The sequence below is a fragment of the Anopheles marshallii genome, chromosome 2 (assembly GCF_943734725.1).
Source record: "Anopheles marshallii chromosome 2, idAnoMarsDA_429_01, whole genome shotgun sequence".
NCBI classification, from domain to species: domain Eukaryota; kingdom Metazoa; phylum Arthropoda; class Insecta; order Diptera; family Culicidae; genus Anopheles; species Anopheles marshallii.
In genome coordinates, this window is record NC_071326.1 from 4841233 (window position 1) to 4856639 (window position 15407).

The window sequence follows — 15407 nt, forward strand, 5'->3', positions numbered from 1 at the left end:
CACGAATGTTGTCTTTGTTTCACTGCTTTTGCATTATTTGTTTCTTTTGGTTGTTGCCATTTTTGTTTGTTTGTTTGGTAGTTTGTAACGCATTGAAATTTTCCCGTTTCTGTTTCAGCCTTTGCGCTTCGTGTTTTGCTTCGGGTTTGTTTTTTGTTTGTTTTTCACGGTTTCTTCTTTTTTTTTTGTTAAATAATATAGTCTCTGTTCCGTTTTTGTTTTGTTTCTTCTTCCTCTTGCTCACTCGTATTTTGTATGCTTACACCTGACTTTTCTCGTCTCCCTTTCTTTTCTTTCTCTCCCTCCCGTACTCATATTTCATAAATTTGTTTTAAGATAACAATTTTGTATAATTTACTTTAATTTTAATAATAAAATTACTCTCTGTGTTTTGTTTTCGTTTCCTTATGCACGCTATTGGTGCATCTCATATATTACTTACTCTTTTTGTTTCTTTGTTTTTGTCCCATTTTCCTATTATTGATTCGGTGTCCTTAATTCAGTAACGAGCCATTTCTTACTGGCGGGCTGTCTGCTTTTTGGTATTAACTTTTTGTTTGTTTGTTTGTTTTGTTTTGTTAGTTCACTTTAGCTTAGTTTGTTGGTTGACACGCTCTAGCTCTAGCTTGGATTCGCTCCTTTTGTTTTTGCTTTCGGCTTTCCTTTTTCTCTCGGTCTCTCTCCCATGTTTTCTCCGCAGGGAGTCACGGCGTTGCGTAATTAGTAACGTGCTTTGCTTATAAAACTTACTCCAGCTGCTCGAGGAAGTTCGGAGATTTGAAATACTCCGGCACAGGATCATCCATTCGGGAGATGATTTTGTAAATTGATTTTTTCCACGACTGCTCGGTGTCTTTGCCGCCCTGAATCGCGCGGAAGAATTCACGCAGCGTCTGCTCAACAACGTATCGGAAATTTTGGGGCACCTAAAGCAATGATAATGTGTTCATAATTTGGTTTGATTTGGATATCATGTTTTAACGGCCAATTCGATTACGGTACTACAAGAACGGGTTCGATCATTTAGAGGAAAGGATCGAACGAGACGTAATTAAACACCGTGCTTACCTCAATGTGATTGTTCCGATTGTAGTGTAGGTTGAGGACGCGGTAAATCTCGCTGTCATTGCTTACATGGATGTCGTCCGCATTCTTCATGCCCTCGCTTACCGCCTGTCTGGCGTACTTCTCCATTTGAATGTAGTAGAATTCCCTGTACAGGATTGAAAAAACAACAGCACTCATTAAAACAATGATGACCAGAGCAAATCAAATGAATCGAGCGGAACAATAAGAGCAATCGGGACGTAATCGTAGGACATTTTAATAAAGCAGATAATTATTTAACCTGTTAAATGCTTTCCTTAAAACTCCTTTGATGATGCTGCGTAGAAAAGGATAATAGCGTACACATATTGTTGTTTTTCCCCCGCACACTTGCTTCCTGCTATCCGCACCGCACGTTTCCCAGTAATATAGACAGTCGGTTCAATTGGCCAATCTCGAGTGCTGCCCGGAGAGCACTGGCAGCGTCCTGAAGCGCACCAAGCCAACTTGTCAACGCGCTTTCAAACACCTAAAGTGGCAACCGTGGGCATAAATGCTCGCGTAGAAGTGCACTTGAGTAGCGTTCGCCGGAAACCCAACCCGGTCCTAGATGGGAAGGTGTTTCACCATACATAAGAGACCTGGTGTGTGTGCTGTAGTACATTCGCACAAAGCTCGACAGTGTACACGGTGCACGCTGTTCTCCGGCTGCATGTTGTGTGCTTGTACCATTCTACAAGGCGTCAAAACAAGATACTTTCCCGTACCTTCCTTTACCCATGAACATCCCGCATGCAAATGTTTTGCTTTTTTACGCTCAGCTCCAACGCCTCGACGCCCGTGACGTACGCTGCACACCACCAGCATCGACTTCATCGGCAAAGACGGGTCTCTATGCAAATATAAACCCCACAATGCACCCACCCACACCCACACACAACCATGCAGCAACACCAGTCCCGGGTGGTCCTTCAGCACCTTCAGCACCAAAACCATTTCCGGGCGACGCAAAACGGTAGCACGGCTACGAAAGGATGCTCATGTGTAGTGTTGTAATTTACCGTAAAATGCTGCACTCTTCATCATTGTTGATAGGTGCCAGCATGCGAAATGTGTGAAACCCGAATGACAATGATTTCCCGCAGTCTTTGAAGGAAGGCGAAGAAATTAGCTCGTTTTAGGAACTTGGTGCGGGAACGGGGACTCTGCATGTCGAGATTGTCCCCACGTACAAACACCGCGAACGATTCGTTAATCATAGATTCCAAATCAGCTCATCATTGGTGCGAGGCCTCAATTAGACCGCTTGCTTACAAATCAACAACGAGTGGAACAATTCTACATCCCTACAAAGCGTGCCACAATGCGTCGATCATTGCAGTGCACCCATCGCGTCGAATGTCCTCCCATGGTTTTTGTGTTGTCTACCACTAAAAACAAGGACACCGGTTGTTGGATGGTGTTGTGCAAAAGCGCATCACAATAATGTCCTTTGGTTTGCTTGGCATTGCCGCGCCAGCATAAGTCACACTAAGAACACAACTTCGCTTACTGATATGCACCCAACACACACAATGTGGCATCGGTGAAGAGGCAGCGCATTATCATCTCGACGGTGTATCAACACCACAGTATAATAATCACAATCGTTCACTCTAACCGGGGCGAAGGAACGGCTTTGTTTTGCCGTTTATCCACCTCACATCATGTGCTCATAATGTCGTCCTCGGTCGTCCGTTGTTGTGGGTGGCTTTGGGTTTTTAATTTTTTTCCTTCGCGCCTCCCCCGCGTAGAACGTGCCGAAGAACGGAACTGGCTTCGCTCAATGTGCTCGCGTGCATGTGTGTGAATTAATAACGCCCGGCAAAAAAAAAATCATCCAAAACGCTGTATAACGCGGCGGAAATGTGACATTTACACTAGCAAAAAAATGCACACAAAAATGCCGGAAAAATATGGCGTGAGGTTGACGTTTTGTCTAGGCTAGTCTTCGTACGGTGGTGTGCCATCAAAAATTCATCCGACAACTCACATCCAACCCGGCATTTGCCACGAGGCCGGGCAAATTTACATCCTCACTATCGCGCATTGAGTCGACTTATTGCACCGGGCAGAGCCTTGGCAAGTTAGCGTACTCGAGAGAACTCGACCCGACTATTACCCCGTCCAACCAGTTCCAATGTCCAACACATCCAGGACTGACACCGCGAATGTTGCATACGGTGATGTCCCCATCTCCCCCGCCAAGGATAATCATTAATGTGCGAGATCCTTAGGCCCAAAGAATAAGCGCCACAGCGGCCACATTGCACAGAACTGATGCGATAGAAAAATAGAGAATGATGAGGATGGTAAAGCCGCATCACTGCCGCATGAGTGGCCAAACAGACCAGTTATAAAGTGATGGTGTGGGCAGCAGCAAGCTCATGGAAGGTGGGCTAGGAACGTTTTGTTTATACTCCTTCTTTGCTCAACTTCCCCCACAGTGAGTGAGAGAGATTAACTCCAGAAGGTAAAAGAAAATTAAACCATTTTGTTCACGATGTTTGCCGTTGTGCTTAGTACCCGAATTAATTGGAATAATTAATAGCACATTCATTTGAACGTTTGTCCATGATGATGCACGAGTTTGTGTGTAATTCTTCCGTCCGGAAAGCAACAGGGTCGAATGGTAAAGATTTAAAAATTTAAAAAATAGAACGTTAACCAACTAACTGACATTCCTGCTAGCGGCACAATACCCGTATATTCGTCAAGATCTGATGGTTTTCTCACGTTATTTCTTCCGTGCAGTATGTCCCCTTTGGAAGACGAACGTAAGAAATCGTTTGACTCCCCAACTTTAGTCTTGCGAGGGCTTTAATGCCCTGTGCAGCACAGTTCCAACGGTCAAAATCAGCGAAGCGCTAATTTTTCCGTTTACCAAGAGCGGAGTGAGTTTTTTTTTCTGTTGCTGTTGTTTCTTTCTTCTACCATTCTACAATATTCCCATGCACGCATATGCAACCACCGAAACAAACAAACCACCGCTTGGAATAAAGAAACGGCCGGGTTCGTACCGCTGCTGCTGCTGCTGCCGGTGGTAGATGGGAAATAATCAACCCTACACATTGTCTACTTCCCACCGAAAATCGATCGTTAGCACGGTGGAAAAATTAAAAGCCACCAAACGGTAACGCTTTCCTTCGTGCCTTCCACTAGGGTAAGACGTTCTAAGAAGACAAACGTTCACGCTGCATTTACCTTCTCCGGCAAGAGGTTTCATAAAGAAGGCCCAAGAAGAAGAGAACGCAACAAAGACGAATAACGATCATTTCCCCCTTTTTTTGCGGTGCGCATTCCACCGGTGAAAAATCGAAACAATATCGCACTCCGAACAGGGAATGTGTGGCATACGGTCACAGGGAATATATTTAAATGCCCTTATAATTCCACTTTCATTCTCATGTGTGTGTGTGCGTGTGCGACGGGGTTCGGTCAGGGTAAGAAGTTTCACCTTTTGCGACGAACGTTACGAACGACTCCTAAAGTGACTTGCTGATGATAATTGCCGGTTTGCAAGCAGGCGACAAACCCACCAAGAAAGACCCTACCTTTAGACGGGAGCAGACGAGAGAAAGAGAGAGAGAGAGTGCATCTTTTGTTTTGTGAGAAGGAAAAAAATAGGTATTGCCCGTTTGGTTGTAAACTTCCGGAGCAAAATCTTAGACCAAAAACTGGAAACATTCAAAAGGGGGAAACGAGAAGATCGGTAGGGCACAACCAAGACGTCTTGCGTCCGTGCGCACGTCTTAGGTACGGCCCGTAGGTAGATCTTTAAGATGCAAGCTGCTACGATACGAAACTATTGAAACAGGCAGGGAATGTGTTGGCCGTTGTTTCCTGACATCCAAACCAACAACCGAAGGGATAAAATCAAAAAGGATCGTTCGGATTCTTTCTGCCATAAGCTTCTATGCTAACGCCCCGTTGGTTAGAGTGACTCGGATGGCCTGGTGATGCAGATGCAGTCCTTCTTGATTCCCGCCAAAATCCATCCTATCCAGCGGTGGCATACGGCACCGTAAGCTAGGTAACACTGCACAGCCGCATGCCGCTGATCGCCAGGTAACGAAGAACTCGTAGAAATGGCAAGCGAGAGTGCGTGCGAGCAAATCTCGATGCGATTATCCTTAAAAGCGATTTTGCTCATAATCATAATGATTTGAAAGTGTACCTGTTGGTGATCAGGCTAAGAGCATAGGAGCACCGTGCAAGGTGCCGTCCTGCCACCGGGAACTTGAAGAAATATCAACAGGGTATTCAGAAATAAAACAAAACTTATCGTTCAGGCATATGCAAAAAAACCAACAGCATCTCCTTTTGCGGCAATAAAACCATTTTGCTGCAGATTGCGTGAGCGAGCCATTGGCTTGCCGTTTCTTTACCCAACGATTTTCCAGTGTCTTAGCGCCAATCGCAAGTTTTTGTTTTCCTTTGCTGCTCAAACAACTTTCTAGTCTAGAGAAGCACCGGTCGGGGCTGAAACTCTTTACATTTTGCCACGCTTTGTCTCCCTTCCTAATTAGCAGAATTACATTAATTAAGCAATTTTTAATTAGACTCCTTCGTTTGGCTGTTTCTGTTCCTTTTTGCATCTTTTTCCGAGTGCCTTGGACCCACCATTCCAGCAGCTTCACCTTTTCTCGCGTAGGTGAAAAAAGAAAATGCAAGATTTACTGTTCCCGCTGCGTGGTGCACCAAGTATTCGTGGCCGCTGATGTTTGCATCAAGTGCTCTGTTACGTCGCTATTTTTCACAGTGGCACGACACCGACACCGAAAAACCGTCTTCTCGCTTCGCGGGCATGGATTCACTGTTCTCGTGCATCACTTGCTACTCGAGCGCCGTTCGCGGGCTTTTCCGTTACGGCAAGACGACCCGAGCCGAGCGGCCAAAGTCTGTGGGCGTACTGTTTATCCTTGCGAACAGGCTGTTCGCTTGTTTATTCAGTTTCTTCCACGAGTGTTCCGCCAACCGGAGCATTAAAAACTTCAAAATAAAGTGGAAATTCTTTTCCGTGGTGCCATTTTTGCTCGTCTTGTTTGATCCTGCTTATTTTATCCACAAATTTTATGGCTGTGGAAGGAACTAGTGGTTCATAGAAAAGTGTCTTTATTGTCGTTACGTAAACGTATAAAATGCAACGTCATAAGCCTTTTGCTTTAGTTAACTAATCTTGCTCGGTGGGCTCAAAGAGCACTCTTTACCATATGTATTTATTAATCACAACATTATTTATCCAAAAATAATCTAATGCATCTTGCTGAAGTAACGAATAGAATTTGAATGACAAAAATAATCACTTCGAACGTTTGATTCTATAAAACGGAATACATGCACCACGCCTGCAGCAAATATAATCCCACCCCTAGATTTAGTAGTATGCTTAGTGTATTGCATGTGCTTAGATTGCATACAACTGGCCCCTGTACATGATATAAAGATCATAAAGGAGCAGGACCCCACGAACTGTACAGCGAAATATGATTGAAGCAGCGAGTTGGGTGGTGTTTTCCGTCCCCAATGGCCCGACTGGCCGTACGAAATCACCAGTGTTAGTTGATCTATTCTATTTATTTCGTTCTGCACATAGGATAAACTACTTCCGTTCCCCCAGCCGTACTCTGCCGCACAGCGGAAACCCTGCGGAATAGGCCGAAAAATGTCCACCACCCATCCACCACCAGGACATCAGCCCCGGGAAAACGTTCCACACGCACAGTCAAACGAAATTCCAAAATGCAATAACACGCTGCGTTATGCGTCGGCATTTGCATGAGGTGCGATGGTTTCGTTCCTCGACGCATTCGTGCGCATCTGCGTGTGATGGTGCCGTTGCGTGAGTCTGCAAAATAGCGCTGACCGCCGGATGTATCGCATTTTATGTACGTGTGCACACAAATCATTCGCCCAATTTTGAGTCCCACCCGTGCCACCGAAATGCCGAACACACAACCATAGCGACCGTCCTCACAATGCACCCAGTGCAAAGGCTGGATGCACTGGTGGCGCGAGTGTTGCATTGGACCATGTTTCGGGAAGGCTTTCGTTGCACGCCGAAACGAATTCGGGCTCCCGTGTTTGCAATGTCCGGGGGTATTGCCGGACACATGGCATTGCGGATGTGGCGGGAATGTCCGCTAGCAATTCTAATGCATTGCACAAACTGCATCTCTGCCTAAAAACTACCACACATACAACGCACGACTTCATGTGCATATGCGTTTGGGTATGAGCGTTATGTGCATTCGGTGCGATGCACCGACACACCATTATCTAGGCACTTTTTCGGTGGTCCTGTACGCTGTTCGGCCGAATGCCTGAGGCCTGTTCGCTCCAGGGCTTAAAGATGGATATAAATGGACAGGAGAGCGGGAAGCGAGAGTTTTTATGTGTGTTCCAACGCACACGCATTTCGCTACTAGCTTTCCCTTTGCCACAGACACCCGCAACTCTGAACCGTCCGCGTGACAAAGCAGACACAACAACAAATGCTATTAATTCTAACCGAATATGGATGCAATTTATTCTCGTGCGTAGACACATGCATGGTTTGGGGCATCATATAGCAGCGCTAGGTGGTCCGGACACCCCTATAAGACTCTTTCCCACACCCCTGTGCTGGGGAGCAATAGTTTAGACCACCGATTAAAACGGGTTTTAGATATTTGAACGACTCCCGCCGCTAGGAATGGAGTACATAGAGGCTGTTCATTTTATTTTAAAATCTTCGCAAAAATATTACAGAGAGTCGCAAGTACAACAGCAGCTTTTAGGGTAAGTGTTACCAAATATAAACGGTTAGGGTTAAATGCACAAGAGGTGCACTTGCAGTTGGTGTGGTGGAGTTGATCCATCAAGCGTGAGATAAAACAGAGCAACGTCAATCTGTGTCCGTAGAAAAAAAACACGATACAATAAATTGTCTCTTGCATCACGATCATCACGGAATTGGTATGATGGATAGCGCAACGAAACACGCACCCTCCGCACTAATTCGGCCCACTGTTGGGTGGGCGTGTGGCCACGGTTAGGAACTCACAACGCTATATAAGCACCGTAAAACATAGGTGTACGGGCACGGAAGCCATATTAGTTTTTGATGATCGATTTTCGCGAAAACCGTCCCGTGCAGCTTACCCAAACTAATGGATTCGACGACTGCACTCGCTGCCTCCCTGCAGTCTAGCCAACAGTAATACATGATCCCACTGCATCGATTGATAGTATATCCGAATAATTTATGGCCCCGAAACCGAGCTCAGCGTTGGGGAATGAGCTAAAGCTGCCACTGCATCGCCCCACCGTGGCCAACGTGCTTGTTCATGTGGAAGCTTCACAGTCAAACCCGGCCGGCGAAAGCTATCCCTCGTCCCGTGTTCTCGGTCGCACTTTGGGGATAGAATTGCGGTACAACGCTAAGTAAATTTGCATTCGATCAATTACTGTACGGAAACAATGGGACTCTCTGTCTCGCGCTCGTTTGGTCTCATTGTGCCCTAACGCACCAACGTTCCTGATTGTCCAATTCGGTCCAATCGCAAATAGTATGATCAGTTCTGTTTGGTTTTGTGGGATAAATTGTTTGCATTTTAAGTTTTCCCAACGGTTGGCACAAAGACTGACTTGAAGACTATTGGACTATTTGGAAAACTGCCCAAAAGCAAACGAGTGCAAGTCATTACACACGCGAATAGATGAGATTCAAGTCACGAGATAAAGATGTCGTTTTGTCAACTTCCTTTGGCCAACGAGGCTGTACATGCCATTGTGATGGAAAAGTGGTGCATTTAATAATAATTAATTTGTGAATAACAGATTAACCCTCTCTTCCCAACATCGCAACGAATTCTGCTTCACCACACGCGCTCGTGTATCATCCTTCCTACTTCCGGAAGAACATGTCCAATCAAACACAACCCATTTCCGGTGCTGTTTCGCCACACGTGCACGGGCTGGGCACAATTAGCTTGCTGTCGCGCGAAGAGGGTACGGTTTCATCGTCTCCCTTCGGTACGCGCCTCTAGATGGCGCAATAAATAGAATAAACATTGGGTTCCGTACGGCACTTACCTGAAATTGGAGAACCACTTGACCAGTTGGGCGGTGTTGTTCTTGTTGAACTTGATGTCCGGGAAGTACATCTTCAGCACGGCTGAGCTTGGGTACCGTACCCAGAAGAACATCAGCTTCGCCTTGCGCAGGTGCATCGGCGTCAGGGTTGACGAGTTCACCGGAGTTAAGGATTGGTTACTAGTTTTGAAATTGGTGCATTGATTGATCGATTAATTACAAGACAAGTTTGTACCACCAGAGCTATTGCCACCGCGCCGTTGTGAAAGACCGGGGACCTGCAGTTTTGCCAAACACAAGGGTTTGTGCGAATCAGATTTCGCTATCTTGATATCCACCGACCGCTCGGGTAACGGAAACTATAAAAGTGTCTGCCCAACCATTCCGAAGAATGCCGCACCAACCAGGATTAGGAAAGGTACGAAAGAAAATCCGCTCCCACGATGGCGTAAATCTGATTAAGACACCCTTTTATATCATTCCGACTATGTCTAGGTCTATCGTGGTACACTGTGCTAGCAGAAACATTGTAAATCTTTTAATGTATTTAAACAATCGCATAGACACGCACATCTGAAAGGGGGACCGGAACGGTCCAAGGTGGGTAGAAAGTATTCAACTAGCATTGAGAATGGCAATCGTCGCCACACAGAAAATAGGATTTAGCTAACCTGAACATACCCCTAGTGTCCTGTTAAGGTTCCGAAAACCTCGCATGCAAGGTAGTTCAGGTTTCAATCATAAACATACCGAAGCTATCTATCCCGAAGGCCTTTCACAACGGAGCAGCAACGTAGATGGCGTGGCTGGTTGAAAGGATTTCGAATTCTTACGCTGCAACGGAAGGATCAAATAGTTGTAGATTTGAAAAGGATATAGTAGGTTCCATTCCGTTGAAGGAAATATCAGCGGAGGTGCAGTCGGAATTGCGATCGTTGACATCCATCGACGCTCTGATATGTCCGTAGTCCGGTGAGTTGCCGTGATGGGCTGCCAGCAGGGCCGGATGCAGCATCGTCGGCGGGTGGGGTAGTGGCGGGGAATCACGCGGGTCCAGCATGCCATTGATGCCGGGCGGGCTCGACGACACCTTCATGTGGTGGAACTGCGACGGCTGCGGACCGTGCGGGCCACCGTGCGGACCGTGCGGATTGAAGAAGGGGCTGTAGGGCGAAAAGACTTGCGACTCGTGCAGCGATGGGTTCGGAATCGCAACCGAGGTAGGCAGTGAGACGGGCAGCATCGACGAGGCGGCCCCATGGAAGGACGACCTCGGCGATTTGCAATCCGTGGGGGTGGTCGGACCGGTCGGTTGGACCGTACCGCCCGACTGGCTGTTAAACTGGGAAGGCTGCGTTTGCTGCTGCTGGGCCGGGGTCGATTGCTGCGACGCAACCTGAGACTGGGACTGCTGCTGTTGCTGCTGCTGTTGCCCACTCAGATTGTTATTGTTTTTGCTGCAGCTGTTGTTGTTGTTGTTGTTGCTGCTGCTGTTGTTGCTCCCCAGACCGCTCCCATGACAGCTGTTTGCTCCACCCAGCGGCAGTTGCTGCTGTTGTTGCGATTGCTGCTGCTGCTGCTGCGACTGCGATTGCTGCTGCGATGGCGGCTGCTGCTGTTGTTGGGATTGTTGTTGTGAATCAACTTGCACCTGATTCGAGGACGGAATAATGCCATCCTGAGCAAGAATTCTACTCACTGTTCGAGGTGTAATGCGCGTGTCGGTCACCTTATGTCGCTTCTTTTTCGGCGTCACCACAAGGCTGAGCGCCTCGTTCTGCTCGGGATTGTGCTCGCGGGGTTCCGGTGGTGGCAGGCAGAACGGGTTCACCTGGCTGGGCGTCCCGAGGGCCTGGTTCATCGAGTTGTAGAGCGCCACCGCCGCAACCGGATTGATGTTCTGTGGCGTTTTCGATGTTTGGAACATAGCTGTAGAAGGAGAAGGACGTACATGAGGAGGCATACCGATCGTGTTCATACTGGCCGCGGCAGCCGCGAGCTGTTGCTGCTGTTGCTGGCCACCCTTCGGGTCGTGTGTCGATCCCGCAGCCGGTACGTGCATGGCGGGCATTGCCGGCATCGCGGGAAAGGAACTCCCGTTCAGCCGTGGTCCGGCACAACCGTTAACGTTCGCTAACGGTGGCTGCTGCTGGACGCAGTTACCGTTGCCGGTGGGCGCAGACATACCCACCACCGGTACCGGACCCACCACGCTCGGGGCCATCGGCAGAGGTGCGTTGTTAAGATTAGGTGTACTTAGCATAGGTGCGTTACCTGATTGACTGGCGCCAATGCTGCCGCTGCGGTCAGGCTGGCTGATCTTGGTGCGCGGTGACTTGCGGTCCAGTAGCTGCGAGGCCATCAGCAGATCCTTGTTTAGCTGCTCGGCCGCTGCGGCCGCTGCTTCCGACTGCTTGCCCAGAAATCGTCGCTGATGCACGAACCGCGTAACGATCGAATCGACCAGATTCGAGAGCGAGGCCGTGATCTCCGTCTTCAGCACGTCCGCCAGACCTTCGAGGTCCGTACCGGACATGGGGCCGACCGAGGTGGCGCTCGAGCGCATCATGTTCAGCCGGTTCGTCAGATCGGACGGTATGGATGTCCCCTTCGGCATGGCGGGGATGTGGCCACCCATCGATGTCGATGGCACATGATTGGCCGTCTGCGCCACTGTTTGCATTGGGACGTGTGTTGGCGAGAGTTGTTGCGATTGCACTGGTGGATGTTGCTGCTGTTGCTGCTGCTGCTGCTGCTGAGCGACAGCGTGCGGCTGCAGCGGTGCATTCGTCGGCATGGGCTGCACCAATCCACAGGATTGCTGTGCGGGCTGTGGATGGGGCGGCGAATGCTGCTGGTGCTGGGTCTGTGGATGTTGAACAGGCGATTGTAGCAGTGCCTGGGAAGTTTGATTTTGTGCTTGAGGTTGCTGCTGGTGCGGCATAGTTACCTGCGATTGTATTACCTGTGATGCGCTGCTGCCGGGATTCCGGTCCTGCATAAGAGCGGGATGTTGTTGCTGCTGCGATGGCGGCATAAGCTGCTGCTGTTGGGATTGCTGGTGTTGAAGCGATTGCTGCTGTTGCTGCTGCTGCTGCTGCTGCTGGAGCAGCTGCTGGTTGGAAGCCTGCAGATTCCGTTCCGCTTGTTCCGCCTTCACTAGCCGCGCTTCCTGCTCGAGGAACAGCTTCTGGTACATGGCGGCAGCATTACTCATCTGCTGGCTGTGCTGGGGCGCTTGCTGCTGTCCGATCGTTTCGTGTGGCATCGCTGCCGCGGCGGCTGCCGCTTGTTGCATGTGCTGCAGAAACGGATGCGTACCATTGAAGCCACCCGCCTGCAGCGGATGCGTCGAGGGCAGAGTGTTGTGGAGCTTTGCCGACATCATCTTGCTCATCATCTGCAGCATGCTGGAGGCATCGGCTGCCGCTGCCGCTGCTGCTGCCGCGGCTGCCGCATTCGACTGTCCCTTCGACCCGGCCACATCCTTGACCGGCGTCGAAGCCGACAGGTGCGGCTTTTCGGGCGATAGGTCCGGCGCACTCACGTCATCCTCCATGATGTCGCTGGAGGAGCTGTCGTCTACCACCTCCTGCGTGGTATCCGACTGTTGCTCCATGCGCGAGCACAATTGCACATATTTCTGCTGCATCTCGGCGAGCTGTTCCTGCATCGAGCGCAGCTGCGACTTAAGTACGTCCTTTTCCACCCGCTTCTGATGAATGTGGGGCGTCGTTACCGTCTCCACCAGATCATCATCATCGTCGGTCGTTGTCGGGTCGGTAACGGGCATGGAGGTACTGTTCGCGGCTGCTGCCGCTGCCGCGGCCGCTGCGCTGCTGCTCAGCATGAAGTTCTGCAACGTCAGACCGAGGTTCAGACCGGCCGCTGCCGCAGCCGCATATCGCTCGGCCGCACTGTTGTCGTGCTGTTGCGGATGGTACAGCTTGCGCTTTTTGCAACCATTCACCTGTGGTTGGGACAGAATCGCAGGACTGGCGCGCATCGACGACACAATGTTTTCCACCCGGGCGCGCTTCATGTTGAGCGCTTCCGGTTCGGCCCGACTCGGCACGATGCCGCTGCCCGGAGTTGGCGTTCGCTCGTCCCGATCCTTATCGTCGAGACAGCAGTCGTCCAGGTCCATCATCTCCTGCTTCGTGATAAGACCGCCGGTGCTACCGCCACCGGTGGAGGACGCCGGCGATGGTACGGTTTCGTCCACCTCGTCCGGTAACGACGCCACCAGCTCGTCGATCACATCACTCTTCTCCTGCTTGGGATTGATCGTTTCCACCACACCGGAACTTCCACCATTCGCTAAACGGCAAACGTCCGCGGACGTGCCCAGCAAATCATCACATTTCGTACTATCACTAGCGCCGTGGGTCGCTTTCGCATTTTGATTATTGCCGTTTGCCGCCCGGTGCTTCGAAGCGGACGAAGCCCCCGTACCACTGGCACCCTTCACCACCTCACTCGCATCACTCAGGTCGCACCCGTTCACGATCGCGCCGAGACTGTTCTCACTGATTTTGCTCACGTCGAAGATCGCGTTGCTGTGGTTGTTGTTCTTGCTACCGATCACATTGTTGTTGTCCGGCGATATCCGACCGCCGGCCCCGTGCTGGCCACTCTGGTTGCCCTGGATCGTCGCGCGCAGCTCGTGATCGAGGGCCATCAGGTCCTTCTTGCCCTGCAAGATGTTGCGCAACATGTGGTGCGCCAGCTCGCTCGTGGCTGGTGGTGTTGTAGAGTCACCGTCAAGGTCTATAACACCACCGAGGCCGTTACTGCACGAGCCGTCCACTGCACTGCTGTTGTTGTTGTTGCTGTTGCCGGCGGTGGCCACGTTTCGACTGCCCGACTTGGGCGCACTCGTAGCACTGCCACTGTCGCCGCCACCGTTGCCACCACTGCCACCATTGTTCTCACCGTTGGTGTTCGCCAGCGCATTGCTGCTGCTGTTGCTACTGTTGCTGCTGCTGCTGCTAGTGCTGCTGCTGCTGCTACTACTGTTGCTGCTCGTACTGCTCGAGCTGCTGCTGCGCCGGTTCGAGCCCATCGTCACATCCGACACCGACACCGTCGCACTGTTACTCTTGCCGTTCTTGGCACACTTCGCACTGTCACCAGTGCCGCTATGGTTGCTGTTCGGATTGTTGTTGCCGCCCGTCTGATTACTGGCGCTCGTATTGTTATTGTTCGTGTTGGTATTGTTGTTGTTCAGATTCGTCACACTTTCGAACCCGAGCTTGGTGGAGTTCACCACACCACCACCACTAGCACCGTTCACACCACTGTCCGCCGTAAGTCCACAGTCGCCACTGCTTACGCCGTTGTTGATGCTGCCGGCCACACTGCTGCTGATACTGGCCGCGGCAGCCTCGATCGCCGATAGCATGCTAATCGTGTCCGGATCGGTTGCGTCCTGGGCCTGCTTCACTTGTCTGCCGAGCAGTTCGTTAAGCATCTTGCTGGCGGCCGCCGGTCCGTAACCGCCGGGACCGAATAGTCCGCTGAAATGTTGCTGCTGCGCCTGGCTAAAAATAGCCCCGTATAGACCACTGCTCATGAAGGACGGCCGCGAACTGAAGCTGGGTATCGAGGAGTAGCTGTTTCTTGGCTCGCCCGCGTCTACGCGCTGTCTGCTTCGCTTGCTGTTGCTGTTGCTCCCGTTGCTGCTGTTGCTGTTACTGCCGTTACTGCTGATCGTCACTGTGTTGGTAGGGTTGTTCTTTAGCAACTTATCGACGTACAAACCGAAAGAATCAGAGTCTTCCTCCGATGACATCATAAGCAGGGAGCCTGCAGTTCACGAACACGACGGCGACGACGACGACCGCGACGACGACGACGAGGACGAGGAGGACGAGGAGGACGATGGCGACGGTGGCAGCGGTGGCAACGACGACGGCGACGAAGATAACCTCCCCTGAAAATTGGACCGCTTTCCAGCAGGTGGGGGAATCGTTCCCCGCCCTGTTGCCAGCGTCGACACGCACACTACCAACGGTTCGTGCCACTGAGAGCGCGTGGTCTTTTTTCTGCGCACGGCAATTCCTTAGCGTCGTCTTTTTCGTACTGCTGCACGAGCAGCCCCCTCCAATTTCCGAACGGTCGCTTAACCCGGCCTTAGCTTTCCCCTTCCATGGCATGGACCTGTACGGCACGCAGAACGCATAAAGAGGGAAACGGAAACACAAGAAACAGAATCAAAACCGACCAAAACGGGAACGGAAAAA

The 15407-nt window shown here is 50.5% G+C and overlaps 2 protein-coding genes across 2 annotated transcripts in view; both read right to left on the reverse strand.

Annotated features, from left to right (window-relative positions):
• Nucleotides 1-746: 746 nt before the first annotated feature.
• LOC128707858 (homeobox protein prospero) lies at nt 747-15022 on the reverse strand. The gene is made up of 4 exons (XM_053802817.1): nt 9996-15022; nt 9163-9342; nt 1069-1213; nt 747-926 (listed from the first exon to the last, which is right to left on the reverse strand). Exons 1-4 carry the CDS (start codon nt 14957-14959, stop codon nt 747-749), a joined length of 5469 nt encoding a protein of 1822 aa, XP_053658792.1. The 5' UTR covers nt 14960-15022.
• LOC128709619 (uncharacterized protein DDB_G0271670-like) overlaps nt 14978-15407 on the reverse strand; it is a 38948-nt gene continuing 38518 nt past the window's right edge. The window contains exons 3-4 of the mRNA XM_053804624.1: nt 15168-15324; nt 14978-15097 (exon numbers count right to left, since the gene is read on the reverse strand). Coding sequence (XP_053660599.1) covers nt 14978-15097; nt 15168-15324 — 277 coding nt within the window. The remainder of the gene's footprint in view (nt 15098-15167; nt 15325-15407) is intronic.